Source organism: Charadrius vociferus, unplaced genomic scaffold, assembly GCF_000708025.1.
Source record: "Charadrius vociferus isolate BGI_N301 unplaced genomic scaffold, ASM70802v2 scaffold75, whole genome shotgun sequence".
NCBI classification, from domain to species: domain Eukaryota; kingdom Metazoa; phylum Chordata; class Aves; order Charadriiformes; family Charadriidae; genus Charadrius; species Charadrius vociferus.
The window spans coordinates 498,166-520,662 of NW_009648545.1; the positions used below are offsets into that span (position 1 = coordinate 498,166).

A 22,497-nucleotide genomic window follows, 5' to 3' on the forward strand; every position below is an offset into this window, starting at 1 on the left:
TGTGTCTACCTCACCAAACAGCTTGGTGTCATCGGCAAACTTGCTGAGGGTGCACTCGACCCCACTGCCCATGTCCACAACAAAGATGTTGAACAGTACAGGTCCCAGTACTGACCCCTGAGGAACGCCACTCGTCACTTCTCTCCACTTGGACATTGAGCCATTGACCGCAACTCTTTGAGTGCGACCGTCCAGCCAGTTCTTTATCCACCAAGTGGTCCATTTGTCTAATCCACGTCTCTTCAATTTAGAGACCAGGATATCGTGTGGGACGGTGTCAAACGCTTTGCACAAGTCCAGGTAGATGACATCTGTTGATCTTCCCATGTCCACTGCCGCTGTAACCCCTTCGTAGAAGGCCACCAAATTTGTCAGGCAAAACTTGCCCTTGGTGAAGCCATGCTGGCTGTCACCAATCGCCTCTTTGTTATCTATGTGCCTCAGCAGAGTTTCCAGGAGGATCTGCTCCATGATCTTACCAGGCACAGGGGTGAGACTGACTGGCCTGTAGTTCCCCAGTGATGAGATTAAATTGTCTGTTTACCCTATTTTAGGGTCTGATGTGTGTGATTTTGTGTAGGTGAGCCATTGACCTTAATGGGTAAAGCTCCAATGCATTCTGAAACAGCCAACATTTTGGTCTGTTAATCCAGGGTAGACTGATTCATTATTTTAGGCCTGTACTTTGTATGCTTATGTTGAACTTGCTTCATTTTAATTATACCTTATTTTGAACATCAGCTGTGGGTATGAAATGAGATTAGCTGACTCAAAAATGAGAGTGGATTTTAAAAAATGAAATATCATAGAGTGGTTAGAGTTGGAAGGGACCTTAAAAATCATCTAGGTCCAACCCCTCCTGCCATGGCCACAGACACCTTCCACTAGACTAGGTTGCTCAAAGCCCCATCCAACCTGGCCTTGAACACTTCCAGGGATGGGGCATCCACAACTTCTATAGGCAACCTGTTCCAGTGTCTCAGCACGCTCACAGTAAATAATTTTATCGTAATATCTAATCTAAATCTACCTCATCCACAGCTGGATACAATACTCCAGGTGGGGTCTAATGAGGGCGAAGTAGAGAGGCAGAATCACATCCCTCAACCTGCTGGCCACGCTGCTTTTAATGCAGCCCAGGGTGCTGTTGGCTTTCTGGGCTGCGAGCACACGTTCCCAGCTCATGTTAAGCTTCTCATCCACCAACACCCCCAAGTCCTTCTCCTCAGGGCTGCTCTTGATTCATTCTCCGCCCACCCTGTATTTGTGCTTGGGATTGACCTGACCCACGTGCAGGACCTTGCACTTGGCCTTGTTGAACTTCATGAGGTTTGCATGGGCCCACCTCCAACCTGTCCAGATCCCTCTGGATGGCATCCCTTCCCTCCAGTGTGTTGTCAACTCCACACAGCTTGGTGTCATCAGCAAACTTGCTGGGGCTGTGCTCAATCCCTCTGTCCATGTCGCCAACAAAGATGTTGAAGAGCACTGGTCCCACTACCGACCCCTGAGGAATGCCACTTGTCACTGTAACACAGTGTTCCTTAATTATAATTTGGGCTTACTGCTGTGCTCTTCAAATGGAGCAACTTAGTTGTAGAAGTGCAAATAAATTGAAAATAATGATTCTCTCATCCTTTAATGAAGAGAGGTTTTTCTTTACATTTCTCTGAAGGGAGGGACATGTGTCTATGTGCATGTGTGTGAGCTCTGGAGAAGAGGATTGTGCCTGATTTTGTCTTATGGCAAAGTTATAAAAATTAAAGACTTTGACAGAGATCAGAGATTTCATCAGCATCCTTGTAGAGAAATCTGCAGCCTGAGACCAGGCTTTTTGAGTCATCAAAGAAGCTGTGTGAGCATTTACTTTCAGAATATAAGCCATGGGATCAGACCACGTTAGCTTTAATTGTCTCTAGATTGAGACCCTTAGCTTCCTCCGTTTAAGCACCAAAAGTGGTTTTAAATATTATGATTTTCACAACAAATGTCAGTTTTCAAATTCCACATGCTGTTGCAGAACTGTTCCCTTTCCTTGTCATTATTCCAGTCATGTATATTTACAATGGCTTATCTTAAAATAACACTGATGTAAAGCACCCAATGTATTTCACAGTCATCAGGTACGTAACTGGATTAGTGGAACGAAGGATGGAGACAAGATCAAAAAGCTAGATTTTTCTTCCTTTTGAAATCAACGAGGTTTTTGAATTTTACTTCATTAAAAATCTATTGCCTTCTTCTGAGTGTCTTGGAATAATCAAACTTTTGTGTTGAATTTGAACACTTTGAATGTAATTTTACTGTCTGTGTGCAAAAGTGAAGCAGAGAGGTGCTCTTTCAGGTGCAGCAAATTCCTTCCTTTTGACTTGTGAGTTCTGGATGTAGACCTGATTCATATGCTACTGCATGAACCCATTACTTAAGTGAGGGCAGTGTCTGTGAATTCAGGGCATTTCCAGTCACTTTAAAGCCTCAAGATGGAGCATTCATCAGAAGATGGTGCCCATGCATCATATACTTTATAACTTATGAAATGGGTTGGTAATTATGCCCAGCACTTGTACGTGGCTTTTTTCTGCTCTTTGCAGTCTTACTGTTTTCCTCCACATCCCAGTAACTGATGGAAAATATTTCCACATGTGAAAAAGTCAGGACAGAATTTAGCCTTTACTTTCAAAGAAATAGTGTTGAAGGTTAGTGTGAGCTGAAGGTGAAGGGCTTTTGCTGTTTGCTTTTTTTCTTACTTGACACTTATTAATGCTGGTTCTCTTCTAGAAAGCAGGTGATGAAGTGGACGTAATACTGCTGGGCAACAAGTGTGATAAGGAGTCAGAACGTGTAGTTCCAAAGCAGAGAGGAGAAAAGGTATCGTTGGTACTTTCTTTGGGTTCTCTTGAGTATCTTGGTATGTGACTGTGAGCTGTTACACTGGAAATTATAAAAAGCTCCTGAATTCCAAAAATTGCTCCAGAAAAACAGTTGTGGAGTTCTGGGGTGTTGTTTGCTTTTTTTTTTAACATATGAGCATGATGAGTACATTAAGCAACTCCTAGGTGATCTCTTGAGAGTACTGACTTTTATTTTAAAAGATAAAATGTACTTTAAAAGTTCTAGGTGTTATGATAGAAATCTTATCTTTTGAATTAAATCTAAAAATATTTTAGAGTCTGCATTTTCAGAGTACTGTTTTAATGTGGAATATTAAAATATAATGCATAATTTTTCTGGTACCACCCAGCAATGATATTTTTCCTACAGCCTGACTATGAAGAACTATTCTGGCAACCTGTGCAGAGCGATCTGCATTGTCTGTGAATAGCCCTAAATAACACTGGTCAGATAGATTTAGGGAACATCCAGCTCCTCTAGATCTAACTGTATATGTGTTGTACAGCTGAAATTACAGTATAGTTTATACCTGCTGACTGTGTGTAGGGGAAGAACTGGTGTTAAGTGGGGAGTGCTGTTTTAAAGGCGCTGGCAAATTACTCTCACTGAGAACCAATGAGGAAATCCAGGAGCCATGCTATGGCAGAAGAAATTGTGATAATGACTTAAATGTCGCAGGAGAGCTTATCCTATATACCAGTAAATTTTGCAACTGCAAACTGCACGCATCTTTTAGCTGGAACTTGGAATGTGCCTTTCTATTATGCTTCAGGCATGGTGAGTCAGGCGGGATGTCTTGTGTTTGAAGAGAAGAACACTGATTATCTTGCCCATTATATAATCCCAGATTAGGGAACTTTAAAAAATAGCATCACGTTTTCAACAGCATTACAAATAGAAACACTTGAAAGTTCATTGTTCATATGGAAGACACTTTTTAATTACTGTATCTGTATACAAGGAATGAGGTTGCTGAGAAATACATGTATACTCTCACTCAAAGAATGCAGTTAGAAATCTAGAGAGTCACTGGATGCATGTGCACAAGAGGGCAGTAGTTGGGTTTTGCATATGGTATTAACCATGACATTTTCTGACTTCTGTGTACTTAACCATGCAACTAAAATTTCTCTTAATGTAGTATTTTTTTCAGAAACAAATCATTACCTCCTCATCAATGAGTCTGCTTTTCAGATTACTCCTGTGTTTTGAGGCCAAGCAACTCTTCAGTTATACTAGTTCTTCTTTTAATGTGATTTTCAAACGCTAAAGAATCTGACTGCGCCAGCTGGAGAAAGGTTCCATTAGCATAGAGAGAGCTAATATTGTCCTCTCACTCCAAAGAAGCAAATACCCTTATTGAGGGGAAAATTGTTTGATACTAACTCTGCCACATAATAATTCATCCTTACCTATTTCGTATTACCCTGTGAGTATGAGCTGTAAGTGTTGTTCTGTTCAGAGTCTTACAGAGAAGACCCCTAGATTCCCTGGGAATCTTACCATGTATGTTGGCATTTCTGTAGCAGTCTGGCATAACTGAGTGGCCATCATATGCCACTTTTTTCTTTTTTTTAATTACATAATTTTGATCATGCAGAAATTGATATATTTAATTTTAATACTACTATTTTCTTGTATTAATAGATTTTTATTCACTTTGTGAAAAGTTTGAACTCAACTTTCTTGGGCTCCTCCATTCTTCTCCTTCCCCGCCCCACCCCAATAACATTATCTCTTTTTCTGAAAAATAAGTAAAGGTTTCGAAAGTTATATGACTTGGTAGAGTGTGGCTGGTTTTCTCCTATCAAATCTTTTTTAACAGAAAGAGCCAACTAAAATAGTCTTCCTTGGTTTTGCTTTTGCTGTCTTCATGTGCCTGACTTCAAAGCTGCTTTTACAGGTACAATACAAATGAAATAAAAATCTGCAGAGTTCCGGGAATATTTTAGACACATCTCTCAGATTTAACACTAAGAAATCATAGCAGCGCTTTGCTAGGAAATACTGTTTTTTGAGTTAAAACAAATGAAAAATTGGAATTAAATTTCACCTTGAAAGAGATATTGGCATTACTTATTTTGCTATTGTAAGTAAGATATGAGCTCATTTCACTCAAGATCTTCAAACTATTCTCAAGAATAATATAAAATAACATCTCCCAGTATCATCACTCCCATAGGTTTGTAAATGTATTTAGGTATTCTATTTATGAATCTATTGAAGATGCTCCCAAAAGAAAAAAAAAAGTAATTCTTTGAATGTGCCTTTCCAGTTTCTTTATGAGAGGTAGTAGCCAAAGCTGTGTTTATACTTACAACTGCTTTAACACAGGACTGTTGGGTTTTTTCCCATCTAGCTACATTTTTAGAGTACTAAGGAGCAGTTACTGGTCTACAGCAATTGAAGTGTAGTTAGAGGAATGACAGAAATAGGCTCTTCTCAAGTAGAGGCAGACAATAAAGAAGGGGGCAGCAGACACAAGTCCTGGCTCGGGAGGTTCAGGTTGCAGATAAGGAGAACCAGTTGCACTAGAAAGGGTGATGGAGGAGGGTCCCATACAGGTCATAGAATCTCCATCACTGGCGGATTTCAAGACTCAGGTAGGCAAAGCCATGGCTGACCCCACATCATATGGGCAGTAGTTCCATTTCAAGCGTGGTTATATTTCCAAGTTATTTCTGCGATTCCATGATTAAAATGGTTTGTGTTCATCAGAGTTTGTACGTAGGTAGCCTCTAGGAATTTGTTACATGACACAAGAAAGAGAAAAGGAACATTTAATAGTAGATTCTGTGTACTTTATAAGCTGCAAACCAGCCTTCTCCACTTCATTACCCCAGCATTTTTTATTGCCTGTATTTTTCTTTATGAACCATTACGTGTCATTGCTTTGCATTGACACTTGCAAATAGTCAAATGATCTTAACTTTCTGTAACAAGTTGCTGCCATACTGAAAACAGTTCATAGCAGTCAGCTGGAGTTTTAGAATCCCTTGTGAAGCAGTCTGTCTTAAGAAACAGTCCAGATCTCATGTTTATTTTCAAAATTACATTTTCTTATAGCATTTTGGAAAAGAAACCATTTTGCTTACCTTTACTTTCTACCTTTAATATCTCTATTGTATTTTGACTAAAACTTTGAAGTCCAATTCTTGTACTGTCATGCCTGATTTTGGAATTTTTGTCAAGCATTGATGCGTTACTTCTAGAGGTCATTGAAAGCAAACATAACTTCCAACATTAAACTTTGTATCCTAGTGGAGAGCCTTCCAAATAAATCATTAAGTGGTCAGTAATTATAGGATTTTCTATATGTTATAAGCAGTAGGGTATTTTCTTTGCCTGGGATCATCTTCTCCCGATGTGTGCCGAGAAGGGATTGATTGCAAAGGGAATAAATAGACTCTGCCACTGTGTTTTTTCTGGCAGATATTATTCCCACTTGGCCCCCTCCCTTGGAATGCAACAGTGCAACTTTCTTTTTCTCCATGTATTTAACTGTATAAATTAGAAAAAGTTTAGGACCTTAAAAAGCTATGAATTTTGTTGTTGGGTTTGTTTTTTTTTCCTTCATGCCATCATATCTCAAAGCTATCTATAAGGGAAATACACTGGAAATGAGAGAACATGAGTAAATTCAATAAAATAACCAATGTAAAGTCTATGCTGCCGTTTTCTTCTAAGTATTTTTTCTCTTCTCCTATTATCATAATACATTTTCGCATACATATCTGTTCTTTGCTTGCCCATTATCTCTGTGTTTCTCTCTCTCTGGTAAAAAGGAGCATCTCTTTTTATATTTCATCATGCCTATTTTTCTAGAGGTTTTGTCACATTTTAATCTATACCTTTCTGCAGGCACTCCATTAGTTTCCTCTAAATAATTGCCTAGGAGACAGTTCATTTTCCAAATAAATCAAAACACTGAGAACAGACCCACTAGAGTTTATTCTTCTGATTTACAAGTAAAGATAGGTTTAAAAAGCTGTTTTGAAAATGTAAAAATTTAAGAAGAATGTTTTAAGAGTTACCTGAAATTTATAAACTAAGGATGAGTATAGAGTACTGAGCTGACATTTACTTAATCAGTGTTTATATAGCGTGTTAGAAGCTGTCAGAACACCTCCGTATCTCTTGCTATTAGTATTAGAAAGTGGTTTTTTTCCTAAAGACTGTTCATCCCATTGCCTACATTTGTTTTTCAGCTTGCTTGGGAACATGGAATACCCTTTTTTGAAACCAGTGCTAAAGATAACGTGAACATTGAGGATGCATTCTCAATCTTGACTAAGGAAATACTGGAGAAGGTAGGCTCCTTTTCTGAGTAGAAAGAAAACGGAAGATTTTTCTTGACAAACTGGGTAAACAAAGTTGTAAATACAGCAGAGGTTTAGCAAAGGACAGCCTAGGTTTTGCATTATGGAGTTAATATTTTAGGGGGATCCTGTAGCTGTAGACATAGAGAGGAGGAATGTGGAGGAGAAGAATTGTGAGAGAAGAGAACAACAGAAGAGGGGAGCAGGTAAAGTACAGTTCAGAGGGAGGGTGAAAATTCAGGAAAATGGCATTTGTGGCTTTCCTTACCATGCTTTTCTTCAAGGAGAGGTCATCTGCTCCAGAGTAGTTCCACTTCTGTGCCAGGTAGACTCCTTTTTGCTGTAGGTTTCTGCAGAATATGCATACTCTGAAGATGCTACATGCTGACGGAATGAGTGGACCTTTTATGTTCAGCAATCAAATGTTTTATGCAAAGTTCACAGCTGTTTATTTGGATGATTTACGCTAGTGCTTTTGAAGCTAACAGGACCTAAAGATTTGAGTTAATTAGTGGTAGAATCAATATTGTAGCTGTCAGAATCAGCATCTCTAACTACCTAGAGTGTGTTGGCTTAAAGGTCCTTACTCCTCAGAGTTGCAATACTTTTGTAGGACTGAATTATTGTTAATTAGCTCTGAAAATATTTTGCATCGCAATTTATTTTTAGACAGTAGAATATTATTTTAGACATTAATGGATGTTCTTCATGCAATGCATTATCATTGCCATTCATCACCAATATTAGTTATACAAAACTAGCCTTCCATTCCGAATACTCTTGAAGTCATAATAAAGATAAATGAGCAAAATTACAGACAGTCACAAGTTGCAGTGTTTTGATTAAGTAGCCATAGGGGATGGTCAGAATAATAGCTCAGGCTTGGACTGCTTCTAAATCAAGGTCCTGTCATATTATACAATAACAAAAGTTGGTTATTTTGGGGGAGGGAAAAAAAAAAAAGCTTTTGATTCCTTTAGCGTGAAAATGAAGCTCAACAACTCCACAGTCAAATATAATTTAGAACAGGAGGATAATGGCTGGTCCTTGAATAGCTGGCAAAACATCTCAAATAAGATAACTGATTTTCCTGTAAATGAAAAAGACATTGGCTACTGTAAATAAAAAATGTATTTGTTAGTATGAAGCATGAAAACTACAAAACAACAGCTATGATCATAACTGCTACAAAGACAAACGTGTGAAGCGAGCATTTCTGCACAGTGCCTTTGGGTAAGATCTGAGATAATTCTCTGCAGTGTACAGAAATGATGTTTGGGAGTTTCTCACTTTAAGATTGCTTGCACTTATTTTACTTTAAGTGGAACTTTAGTATTCCTGCTTATCTTCATGAAAATTCATGGGTTTTGCCGTGTGGACATGCAAACAAATTCAGACCATGTTGAAAATGCTATACCACTGCATGGCTTTAATTAGAACTGCTTGAGAATATAGTTGTACACTCTGCATCCATGTATGTGTTTGGAAAATATGTCCATGAGAATTTGTCAAGTTTGTCTGTAGTAACATTTCACCTTATCTTGAAATTTTTGCAATCCCTGATGGGGCATCACGTGCCATTACTTTGGTGTATAATTTGCCATTTTTAGTGAAATACATTTGTTGATCTAAACAAGCGCTCCTTTAGCCCAAGTGGTTTTGCCACTAGCCTGATAGGAGAGAGTTCACAGTAAAAAAAAAGAAATCTACCATACAGTTTCACCATGGTTTTCAGGTTCAACAAAATAATTTGCCTGTTCACAAAACTGTGAAATCTGAATGTAGTACTGTAATTTTAACTCCCTCTAACTGATGAAATTTTGGAGAAGGGAAATGCAGTAGGAAGTGTGACTAGTAGCTGTGAAAAATGACATGATAGGTGCCAGTCTGAGATCACTTCAGTCATACATCCATCCTGTAGTGGTAAAATATGTACTTGCTGATTGTAAAAAGGAGATGCAGCTTTGCGCAAGTGTTTTGGCCCAAGACATCTATGTCTGAGGTAGCAGGATATAGGGCCTCGCTTACTTCTGCAGTAGGACCACCTGTGCCATGCTGATGAGATGCTTCAGCGGAAGCATGCCATTGCTTTACTGGTCCCATAGAGGAAACTTGCCTTAAGGAACTCCCTAGAAAAGTCTGTTATGGCCATGCATTTCAGAAATATGTGGAGGTCATAGTTTATTTTACAGAAGTAACATAGATAGGCAGGGCAGGCTAGCAGGCAGTAGACCATTTTCAGATGCATTGCAGTACGCTGTATTAATCTGAGGAAATCTAGGATTTTTTATATACACTCTTGTTCACCATCTACGACAGGCTTTTCTTTTCTAAATCTACAGAAAACACTCCTGTAGATGGGGAAGATCAATGTCTGGAGTTACAGAGCTCATACAACAGTAATGAGCTCCTTGATTCTCTTGAAATTTAGAACAAGTTGTGGTTCAGTGGAGGACTGGGGAAAAAAAACCAACCCACATTAAAACGTGGCAGACAAAAAGAAAAAAGGAGCAAGTTTGTATCGTCATTATTTTGTGCGGCATTTTCTTATCTCTTCTTTTGTGGTTTTACTTGTAGTGGGCTTAAGGGAGAGAGAAGGCTGCTGTATCCCAGTGATTCAGATAACTAAAGCGCTGCTTTACCTTTCATATATTTATCATCTCAGCCATTCTATGCTGGGTCTCAATCCTACAGCTGTGATTTACATAGGTAGTCTCATTAAAACAATCAGATGTTATTTGACAGCTTACATTGGTGACAGCTAAGGAATCATGCTGTATTTTTGAGAACTCACAATTTTCAAACCATTAATAATAACTGATTTGATTGTATTCGAAAGGCTGCAGTGGAAGTGAATGTTAATGACACAGCTTATTCCACAGGTTTGCTTAGACATATTGACAAATAACAACAGTATTTTATTTATTCACGGTTCTTATGAGCCTCAGATATGCCTAAACCTGTTCATTAATAGATGGCAGCTGTTCTTTAACAATGCCTCTGGCTGCTGGTGAACTATTTGTACTTGTGAGTCAGTCCTCAAAAAACAACCAAAACCAGAAAAATGCCACCCAGAATGCAGTTAGTATTTGCAGTTTTGTGGTGTTTGGTTTCATGGCTGACAAACAGTACTCTTCTCAACTAGCTTTTTTAAAAAAAATATTACAAGCCTTTGTATTTCTGTCTTTGTGGGTATGGTGGTTGGTATTTTTCTAAACTAGGAGCAGAATGAGGGAAACTGTATTCAACAAAAAGAAAAAAAAAAGTTTTTTCCCTTCTCTGAAGACTGCAATAAAACTAACCAAAACGTATGTTGTGTCTACCTCCCAAGAGTGACTACTAAGATTGTTTTAATATCATGTTAAATAAACATGTATCTGCTGAGCAGAGAATAGTCAAAATCCATTTAAGAGTTTTCCCTGTGCTGTTGAGAGTAACAGTTAATGTCTAACAGCTGGATGTCATTTGAAATGAACATTCAGAAGTAGCAGGCATGAATTCTGTCCTTCCTTGATCTCTTTACCTTCCTCTCCTATGGCAACAAGATTTTTGAGATTACACTATGTGTCCAATTCTTTGGCTCCTAAATTACCTTTGGAACTTGCTAGCTGATTTTAAGCAAATTTGACAGGTCAAACCAAAGATTATTAAGCTCCCAAGGAGTTCATTCAAAGTAAGGTGCTGGGTGGAGGAGAGGCAGAGTACTCTGCAGAAGGAAAGTCTCCAGCATTAGTTCATACGGTATTACACAGAGAGACTGAAAAATGCTTCGATCAATCACTCCAGCTGGAGCTTTCATTGTAGATAGCCAGTTTAGTTCACTGCAAGACCCAAATCCATAGGAAATCAGATTTTGTTACTGCCAAGGTTCATGGAATTGTTAGTTTGTCCAAAAGATCCCTGTCTCCAGCAGTGCACATTCAGTGTCTCTTTATTATCCTCAATCATGCATGGAGCCACAGGCTTTATTTGCCCTTTATTTATCTTGTACTGACCACAGAATATTAATTTATCTGTGAGGCTTTTCATAATGCTCGGAATGCTGTATTTTAGATCTATTTTAGATTTTTATCTTCATAACCTTCTAAGTAACGTTAGGTAGTATATTCAGCATTGCACAAATGGGAACCGAGGTACAGAGGTTAAAACAAAGAGGATAAATGGTACCAACTCAGTGCTGGTGCACTGTAGGGCATAATTTTACTACACTATCTTGTTTAATTTGAAAAAAAAAAAAAAAAGTCCGTTCTGGACATTGAATGAGCCAGATATTCTTCTGGAAACAGTAGCATATAATTAGGACATGTAAATCAAAACTTAATCATAACATTTGAGTATCAGGGATGAGATTCATCTTAGTGTGCAGTCTTAGCCAGCTAAAATTTACAGGACTGGTCTGGTGTGGTTGGAATCATCTCTATTCAATGAAGACATGCATCTTTTTAGGATAAAATTGTGTTCCGGAGATGCCCTTTTCTGTTGATTACAGAGGACTCCAAATCTCAGCTTATATGGTTTCATATGGTTAAAATTAAATACATTTAACTCCAGGAGACCAAAGGAATGTTACACACTTGACTGAGTTCTGGCATTTGATGCTTCCACAAGATCTTGACTTTGGCCAGATTGCTCTCTTAAATAGGGTTTTTAACGTGCAACTGTATTAATCTTTACCTACACAATCTGTAGGCTTGAGGAACCTTAGAGTAACAGCGCAGCTGTCTTCTCAAGTTTTTGAAATAACTAATTGCAGTACAATATTGTTATAGTCTACATGGCATTAACAGAAGAGGGAGATAGAGACCCACACTTTGCCAGTGGGTTAGATGTTTTAGATATTGTGGAATAGCAGGCTTTGGGAGCAAGGACTTCATCCCCATTTCTTGAGGAAGGTGTTCTGCAGCAGTTAGATCCTGCCGTGCCTGGCCCCAAATCCTCTCCTGGTCCTCTCCCTGCCCCCCTCGTGGTCGCATTCCCTGCTAATATATCCCTAGCTCTTGCTTGATATGGCTTGTGTCCTGTCCCATTCATTCCTGTTGTGAGAGGACTGTGTTGCATTTTGAACAAGTAATTTGAATTACGGAATAAAGGGAAAATACACATCAAGAAAATGGCCAGATTGATCTTAATAACTGAGTTCTCTCCCCTGGCAGTTCAGGTACAGAAACATGAACTTGGTTGCATGAAGTTGTCTGCCATGCTTTGCCAGTCTTTGTCAACTATCACTGTTAAATATAAACAAAATGATTGCAGTGATTAAGTATGATAATTTTGTCATTAGAGATAATATAAATCCTCAGAATTTAAAGAGGTTATAAATAATGGTAATGTCAGTTACAGTCCCTTCTGCTTGTTTCTCTAAAGCTGTTAGTTTTCCCGGAAGCACTCCAGGTCTGACTTTGCCTGGGGACATTGAAATGGATAGAGTAAAATCTTGTCATTCTTCCAAACCCATAGTGAACCCTATCTCCAAATTAACTGAAACAGTATTGAAATACCAAGAACTGATTCTGGAGTAGGTGACTCTGACTTGGTATGGCACTGCTCATCTGAGCAGTTTTTCAGCAAGGAACGGGCAGCTGATCTTAATGAAGATTTGTAATTTACTCCATTAGAAGCCTTTCAAAGAGTTTGTCTTACTTTTTAGTAATTCCAGCTTAGCTTTCTTTTCCTGATTTAAAAAAAAAAAAAAAAAGTCAAGCCAAAAACATTTAGGATCTCATCCATCTCATCACAATTCCTGTGTCTAGAAGTTAGGCATCTATTGCACGCCAGTGATACAAACTCTGCCTAGAGCAGGGGAGGAGAGACAGCCTGGAGGGGAGACAGCAGGGAACTTAAAACTAGCTTGAACAGATGCCCACCTGTTAGGTGAGACATCTCTGCTGTGCTATTTAACAGGAAAAACTAGTATTTGATAGCAGGAAGTTTCAATGTCTTACTAAAATCACTGCAGGGTAGAGCAGCATCTGTGTCTGTGGCAGTATTTTCAAAACCCCACTTTGCCCACGATACCAAAGTGGAAACTTGAGCTTCATGGTACCATTTTGGTTCTTCTCACCTTTTCACAGTTTTCTGCTGTTTGTTGGCTGGCTTGTCAGGGAGACAGTTCCAGCAGGCTGAGCTGAAATGTGAGCTGGAAGCGTTTGTGTTCAGGAAGCCCTGAAGAAGGAATGCTGCCTGCTTTGTTCTCACAGGTGGGAGAGATTTGCATACCTCCCTGCTGTAATTTCAGGAGGGGAGGGTGCCCCACCTCTTCCAAGGCTCGGCTGATGTTGAGCACTACGTGGGATTGCCTGATTGTTGCTTTAGCGCTTTATGCAGGGCTTGTTGTATCTCTTCAGGTTATGAACGTGCACTTTTTAAATGGGCGTAGAGCGCATTTACTTAAATGAATTCCAGGCCTTTATTTGTTTGATGAAGATCCTGTATGGAATAGTCTTATCAAACTGAAGTGATTCTTAAAGTCCTCAACTTTTAAATGGCTTTTAAAACAAAATATTACCTCTTCTTTATTTGTGGAGGGGTGGTTCTTGTTTTTCTGTCCTGGCTAATTTGTTGATGAACTACTATCAGATAATGATTTTACAGATTATAGGAACCATTTCATTGTCAAAGAGGTTTCAGCATTCTTAATCACTTATAGTACTAACGATCCTTGATGTACTTATACATGAACAGCTTACTTGCCACCCAAAAGTACTATTAAATAGTAAATTATTTGCAAATAAGCATCTTCAGTGTTTAAGGAACATGCAAGTTTCTCCCCTCTAACTGAAAGCATGAAGTTAAATAGAACCTCCAACACTTTCAAATTACCTGTTTCCTCTAAAGTTAACTGAAACCCAAATTCTGAAATTGTTGAAACAGGGATTTTTCTAGAACTCTTTTACTACTTAAACTGAATATTTTTCTTCTGAAGAAAAAGCAGAGGTGAGTGAAATAAAACCTACTTAGTTTATGTCCACAATAATCAATGCTCAGTGTTATTTCTTGGTCTCAATAGAGTGAATTTCAATTTCTTATTGTACCATAATCTTCCAAAGCTTCCCCCTGCCGAATCTTATCTCTAAACCAGAGTGATGCCTTGTTCCTTGAGAGGACAAGGTTATGGTTGTGCACTTTTGAGTCTGCTTTGCTTCCTCTTTTAGAACAGGTCTTCATACTTTACATTTACTGTTTACGCTTGAAGACTATGAAAATACTATCTCCACCTAGCACAAATCGTAATGGCTAATGCCTGTACTCAAGCACCTTACACAGCTGTGTAAAAAATTAAAAAAAATCAGAAGCTATGAGACTGCCTGTTGGAATTTGTGAGAACTCTCAAGGGTAATAAAAATGTTATGTCTGTTGGTACTTGTCACTCCAACAAAAAAAACAAGTAAAAGTGCACATGCTGTATTTCTTCATGCATGATTTATATGTGACTAATGACAAGTAATTCCTCAAATCAGTAAGTCACAGTCTTCCAGTACCCTAGAATCAGAACAATAAGTGTTAATTTTATTGATGACAGCTTCAGCATCCATCCTGAGGTTTAGCCACTACGATACCTTTCCCGCCCTCTGCTCCTTCCTCTATCCATCACTTCTGATCCCTTCCCAGGTATTTCATCTTCTCCCCCAGCAGCGTGCACTGTGGAAGCCTCCCTGGGTCCCTGCAGCCCCAGGGAGGAACAGGCTCAGCCACCCTCTTTGTGAGGATGGACCTGGCACAGAGCAGCCAACGTACTGGAAGAGCTAAAACTATGGCTACAGAAGGAAAAAGGAAACAATGTTATGTGTCTTTTCCAGAATTTTAGGTAGTGTTAACTATTCTCAGCCAAAGAGGCGTAAGGCTTGTTGTAACATGGGGGAACCTTTTATTTTCCCCTCATTTTGATTCATGTGAGTAATTTTAGGTGAACCTTTCTGGATGTAGTCAATGTTCAACTCTCCTGTGACATTGTACGTGTCAAGTTCTTTATTCTGAATCATTATTAGCATTGTACTACATGACACCTTTCTCCTCTTCCTTTTTTTTCCTGTGCTTTGAATTTCATGAGTTCCAGCTTACATAGCTGTCCTTTCTGGAAACTTCTCTTTATTGTCAGAAATGATGGTTTATGGCTCTTGGGTTTGAGTTGAGAGAGGAATGCGGTGAATCCAGTGGTTGCGCTTGCTTCTCTGTGTATCATTACATACTTGGTAAACCTGCCAAGAAGCAGGCAGGAGAATGGCAAGTAGAGAAGCTAGGACGTTTTTTTTCCTAGGCTTGTGACAATATTCTCTACTTCTTTGTGCCTGAGTTCCGGGTTCAGCGTTCATAGTTTTAGAGTGCAAGATTGCAACATGTGCTCGTACTGTATTGCACAACTGGGTTTGATTGTTTCTCTGGTCAGCACTAATTATCTAGTTGAGTTTATTGCTGAAAGGAAGAGTCCTGGTTTTGCTGATTTTTTTTTTATCTGCTTTTGCAATCAGTACATAAATGTTTTACAAGGGTGGAGTGCTGTTTTGATAGTTTATCTTGATAAAACCTGAGTTGTTTCCATTTAGGGGTATTCCTGCTTATTAAATAAAGGCCAGAAAATAGAGAATTTTAGTGAATTTCGCAAAACAAGTTAATGTCCTGTATAAAAGCCTGTGCTTTTTTTTTTTTTTGAATGGCTACTGATGTTCTATATTTCCTTGTTCCTTTCAACTGGATTTTTGCACCCCATGCTCAATACTTCAAAGATTAATGTACTTAACTGCAAATTAGTGAAAATTGGTATAGTCAACAGAAGAACCTGTACAGCTAGAACAATTCATGTCAGTAAAGATTTACAGGATCAGTTCATATGGTTTGTAGTGTCTCCTCAAAAGACACTTTCTATCATCTGTCACCTTCAGAGTTAAGAGAGATGTTTGAGGCAGCTAAAGAATGCAAATATACCAAGCTGGGACTTGCATGGGCATCAGTCTCTGTCTAATTTATTAGAAAACTCTAATCTCTTAATAAAATATTCAAAGGAAAAATATATCCAGTGACCCCACCAAATCTTTTACATATTAAAATATGTGAAAATTCAAGCTTTTTGACTGTTGTGTTCTAGTTATCTTAATTAAGTGTTTGCTTTTGTTTGCTTTACAGAAATCCTGTGTATTATATGACTTAGATGTTGTGGCTCTAAATGAAAGTAAGAAGAGAACCTGCTGTGCATTCTGAAATACTGTTTCTTATTCCATTTTCTCTTCAGAAAATATTAACTATTGCAAAGGACCATACAAGATTCTTAAAGTGAGCCTGTAATCCCAAAACACAGTATTTAGACATCCTTTGTATTACACAAACTTTGTTGCCAAATGTTTTTATATGTTTATATTATATTTTCATATTTTTAACGTGAAGTTAAAACAATTATCTGACTTTGGAATTATTAGATACGTCACAGGATGGCTGCATTTGCATACAAATGTTTGCAGAAATGAAATCTAAGTGTAGTAATTTTCTCTTATTAAAAAAAAAAAAAAAAGTAATTTACTTTGACCTTTTTTTTTCTGTGTTATTTATACCAGATTTGTAATGTAGTGAACATTGGACATCATCACACAGGCAGCCTTCTGATACATGAAATCACTTATGCTATCCCCCACATAACATTTCTTTAAGTAGTTGATATTCACTGCAATCCCCTAAGATAATTTCTTGGGAATTTTTGGCTTTGATTCTTTTATGTCCATTTCAGAAACATATGTGTTACTTGAATACCCTTGAACAGGGAGGCTGCAAAGATGAGGGCCGAGAGAAAAGAATAAGCCATATACAAGATCAGTATGTTGCTGAACCTTCCTTAGAAGGCAGAAAACATGGGAAAACAGAATGCACCCAGTAACAATTATCTTGCTCCTATAAACTTGTGTCATTCTATAAAATAATTCATGCAGGTATTAGCAGCATACCTGCATTTTCAAATGTTCCTTTTGTTGTAAATGATTACAATATTAAAAGGGTATGCAGTGCTTGTTTGATATTGTGAGGTATTTATGTTATTTTCTTGAAGCATAAATACATCAGGTATCTGATTCTGCTCATTTAGATCTATTTTTTACTGGTATGTAATATCTTTAGTTTCAGTGGAGGATATCAGGTTTTATTTAAATTTAAATGAGGGCAGAATCAGGATGCCAATTTCTTTTTCTTTAATCAAAAGCAAAAAGAACATAAACCTGCAGGACACGCACAAAGCAAACACAACTTGGGAAATGTGAAGAATTGTGGTGATTATATTGTCTTTTTTTTTTTTTCCTGGGAGATTTGGTTCTTGATGATTATTAAATTTAATTGTTTTATCACCATTTGTGAATGAATAACACTACTGTGCAAAATTGTGTTGTGAGCTATAACTCTAGATAATTAGAATAACTACTAACTCCACTGGCTTATTGTTCTGGAATGTCACTACTCTCCTGAAATATGCCTGCTTCTTTTTTGAGGGCTGTCTACAGATTGTCATAATATCAAATTATTAAATTTGGTATTGAGACAGTGAGCTCAACTGGAAAATGCGTTCTGCAGCACATGGGACCTAATGTGCCTTAAACATACTGCCAGGTTACTGTGCCACTAAGCCATTTATTTTGCTTGCAGAAGGGGTGCGAAAGGATGGGAAGGGCCACATATTTACAGCTGCTCCTGAGACTACTCATGATGGCCAGTCACTTAAGGTGGCCTTTAGAGCAAAATCTGAAAACAAGGAACAAAGGATAATCCCTGTCTTAGTTACAGCCATAGCAGAGGAATAGAACAGTGCTGGAAAGGATTTTGAGAGGCTCTCTAAGTCCTCCTCTTATCTTAGCCTTGGATCAGCTGTCCCTGCTGTGCTGCAGGACGATGTTTAGAGACCTGCAGTGATGGAGATTTCATGGTCTCTTGGCATGGCGTGCAGTCCTTACCTAACTGGTTTGGCAAGCAGGAAGTTTCCTAATACCTAGCCTAACTGCTAGCAGGTTTTCCCTTTCCTCTTGACGTAGGTGAATGCCTCTGCTGGCCCTCTCTCTTCTCTTCAAACCAGAAAACTCCTATCCCTTCTGCCTTCCTTGTAGTTTGGGGTTTTTGAATCCTTTGCCATTTTTGTCTCTCCTCTTGGTATTTTTGAGCTGGTTCTCAGCCATCCTGGAGTGTAGACCTGAAAACTGAGCAGACTATTCCAGTTTAAATAATAATGGCTGGATAGATTTAAATGATTTTTTTCATTATCTTATTTATGATACTCCTATTTATGCATTCCAGCATCAGCATAATGCAAGATAGCCTAGCACTGCTCATGATCCGTAATCTCTTTTCTGAAGAACTGTGGTTTTTTTTATCCTGGTACGTACTCGTGCAGTTGTCTGTTCCTTCAGATGTGTAGAACCTTCTGTTTCTCCTTATTTGGTGGCATTTCAGTTTCTCCAATCTGCCAAGTTCCTTCTGAATTGTAATGCTGTGCTGCAGCATAGTTGGAGGCTCTTTCTGTAGATAAGGTCTCCAAATGAGAATAAGTGTACTCTGTTCAGTCCTCAAAGATGTTGATGAAAAGTACCGAATATTTCTGGATCCAAGGCAGATCTCAGTGAAATCCCATTCAATATATCCTTTCAGCTTAGGACTATTCATTATTTCCAAATAATTTTTATATACTTGTCTAGACCATATATCTTTTTGGTTAATAGCACATTATCCGGCATTATCCTGTGTAACCCTATGATCCTCCCTCTTTCTACCCTATCCACGAAGCCTGTTGCCATCTGGTAGAAGTAGACTAGATCTGGTATTATTTGTTACTGACAAACCCATGCTGTTGCTTCTTATATCTTTGCTTTCCAGATTCTTGCAAATGGTTGGATTACCTTTTGAAATATGTTTTGGGGTTTTTTTAGTAGAAATTCAGCTAACCAGTTTGTAAAGCTCTTTCCTTCCACCCTTTGAGGGAGATGGAGTCCTTTTTGAGTTTTCAGGAACCACACTCATTCTTGGGAGATAATCAGTAGCAGCTCTAACATTGCTTCAACCCTAAGGGAGTTTCATCAGGTCCAGTCTATCCAAAAATCCTTAACTTATCTAAGTATTTTGCAGCCTATTTCTTCATTTTTCTACCCTAACCTCTTACACTTCTGTCAGTGGTGCTAGTAGTGAAATCACATCTGCCTTCTTAAATTGAAGACTGAGGTTAAAAAAGGCATTAAGGATACCAGCATCTCAACATCACCAGTCACTAGGTGACGATTAAATAGATTTCCCCCTGTATGGAATAACAGACCAATTTTTTAATTGGTCTTCTCACTATGCATCTTTCTAACGTTCTTGCTATCTTTTAAATACAATTTTCTAACATTTTGGGACCTTATCTTTCTGGGTTTGTCCATACATAGTCTATAGTGTTGCACAGATTCCCACAGATGGAATTTTTAGAATAAATAAAGGTTAAATAAGGGATTTGACTGGAAAAAACAGGACACCTCTTACAGTGAAATAGAAGATAAAAGGTGAATGTTCACACCAGACCCTCAGATGTCTTTAGAATACCTTGCGTGAGCAAAGGTTGCTTGGATTTTGCCAGTAAGACAGGACTAGTGTTCTCTTTCAAAACATGAGATGCACAGAGATCAGCTGTATCAAATGCATTGTTCTCCTTCCTCTTTCCCCCTCGCCTCAGAGAAAGGTAGGTATTTAGGATCTGATTCTGAAACAATCACCGCATCTCCTGTTGTTTCCCATTGGACTTGTAAATATCTATTATGAAAATCAGGCCTTTGATATAAAGGCAAATCACATGTAGGGAGAAGGAATGCAAATTCATGGGGGTTTTTAAAGAAATACCGACTATGATGGCTTCACACGAAACTTACTGTATAAGGCTCAGGGTTTTCTTTGGTGTATGCATACTGCAGTGTAAAGCATGTTACCAGGTTCATAGGAAAATCAGTTTGTTGTGAACAGCTCCATTTCAAATGTTAGCACAGATATGAACTGATGATGATCGGAAATGCTTTAAAAATCATTTTATTGGCAATGGAATAAATATGTACTAGAGATTTTACAGCCTGCTGCATAAGTGTGTTGAGAATCAGCATGAAAGTCAATTCAAAATGCATTTAAGAATAACTTCAGGAATGATGCTCAGTCCCCATGCCACTGCTTACAGTTTTATGGTGACAATTTGCTGTTGATACGTAAAGACTGTCTCTGAACGCCGCCTTAAAGGCACATAGACAAAAACTAAGGTGCTGTGTAACTGAGGCCCTGGTCCTGAGGTGGACCTGCTCCCGGGGGTTCCTCTCTGGCTTCGTTAGCATTGTGCACCAGTGAGAGACTCTGGTAGGAGATCACACTAAGGGACTAAGGCATTGCTAGACATCAGAGAAATTATATGTAAACTGTTAACTATACATGAGGTGCCGTTAAACCAATAAATCGTCTGAGATTCATATGTGCTGGTGATTTGAATACCCTGTATGTAATATTAGAATGTATTTCAAGGAGGTTGAGCTATAGTACAGTTAGGACATATAACAAAGTCACTCTAAGAGCTCCAGCAAGACATTTAAATACCAGTAAGCTTTATGATATCTCCTTGCCTGGAAATAATGGAATGAAATTTAAATAGTATCTAGAAGTTACATTGTTAAAACATGCATCTTGTTCCAGTAGGATGGGTAAGAGTGGGTTGGGTTTCTGCTGGTTGGAGAGAACACCAACACGGTTATATGAAAGCAGACTTATAAGCTGTAGGACGTCTAAAACCATCTGAAGAATGAAAAAAATCTTTAAAGAAAAATCAGCAGTAACTATTTCTGCGTGAAAGATGGGTTTCTTCCCAGATAGCAGAAGTGCGTGATGTCTGAGAGAAGCATATGCGGCGTATGTCCCCTGGAATTAATAGTGCCCAAGACAGGGTTTAAAAACAATTCTTAACAGATGAGTGCTTCAAGTCCTGGTGAATCCCTGTCTGACCTGATCTGCTTCGCCTTATACACTGCACCCAATAACCTCATCAAACCTGAACAAGTTAAAACCGTACTTTTGCTTTCCGTATTTCAACAATAATGCTGTTAGCTATTATATCACTTTGCACTTCAATAGCTTAATTCGCCTAAGTTGTTCAAAGCATGTGGTGAACTTTGTAAAAGGGAACTACTTTGAAAAAAAAAAATCCAGCGTCAGATTTTTAAAGCTAACTATTCTGGTAGCTAAGATCTAACAGCAGCATGACTGAGTGTAGAGAACGAAGGTTTTTCATAGCGCTGGGAAATCCCTGTGCCAAACTGTGTAGCTAAAGCACGGACACACGTCAGTATGAGGTTCAGACCAACCCGGATCCATTTAAAGCAAGATAACGTGGGTTTTCTGTAACCCTCTGTGCCGACTGGCGTCCACGGCCTTTGTTTCATCTTGGAGAGGACGGATAAAGTCCCAGTCTCTGTTTGCAGCAGAGCAGAACAAGAGCGCGTCTGTCTCAGCCCTGCTCGTGCCCGCGGTGCTGCTGGCACCAGCCGTTCCAGAGGCACGCAGCGGCGGCTGGCCCTTCACCAGGCGCCGGAGGACAGGCGAGCGGCAGGAGAGCTCTTCCCGCAACAGCAGCTCTTCCCCGAGCTTGGCCATCCCCAGCAGTCGCAAAGATAGATCCCGCCAAAGACACAGCCTGGAGAGAGATGTGAGCTGGGGATGTTTTCAGGCGCTTTGCAAATCACTGGAAGGCACTTTTGCATTTCTCGTCAACAGTACAACCTTAGATGTAGCCAAGTTTACTGCGATAAAATAAACAGTTTTGACACAGAAGTGAACAAAATAAACTTAAGCATGGTACAATGCAACCACCCAGGACTGAATTGTTTTTCTGGTTTAATTTCTCAGAGTTTCTGCGGTCTAGCAGACTGGAGATAAAAATGCGTAAAAAATGGTAACATTAAATAAAATATCTTACGAAGATCATATAAGACTTCATCACATAAGCCGCTTTGAAAGGAATAGTTGGTTTTAAATTCTCCTGTGGTCTGAAGACTTTTGAATACGCAATATACATAATACTAGATGTGTGCAGTAACAATGATAGAAATAAGGTTTTCCTCTAACTTCTGTGCACTGCTCTTTATACTTTAAATACCCATCCATGGTTCACAGGTGAAAACTAAAATAACAGATACATAACCAAAGTTGCCATCTACCTGGATTTCTTTTTTTTTTTTTTTTTTTAACGCGGGATGAGTTTCACAGGCGAAGTTCCCACGCTAAACGAAATAGCGAGCAGACGCAATGCAGCCCCGCTTGCTCAAAAAAAAAA

At 38.7% G+C, this 22,497-nt stretch overlaps 1 protein-coding gene across 1 annotated transcript in view; it reads left to right on the forward strand.

Moving 5' to 3' along the window:
* LOC104287293 (ras-related protein Rab-10-like) overlaps positions 1–17,070 on the forward strand; it is a 61,054-nt gene extending 43,984 nt beyond the window's left edge. The window contains exons 4-6 of the mRNA XM_009885976.1: positions 2,779–2,868; positions 7,101–7,202; positions 16,924–17,070. Coding sequence (XP_009884278.1) covers positions 2,779–2,868; positions 7,101–7,202; positions 16,924–17,070 — 339 coding nt within the window. The remainder of the gene's footprint in view (positions 1–2,778; positions 2,869–7,100; positions 7,203–16,923) is intronic.
* The last annotated feature ends 5,427 nt before the right edge of the window (positions 17,071–22,497 follow it).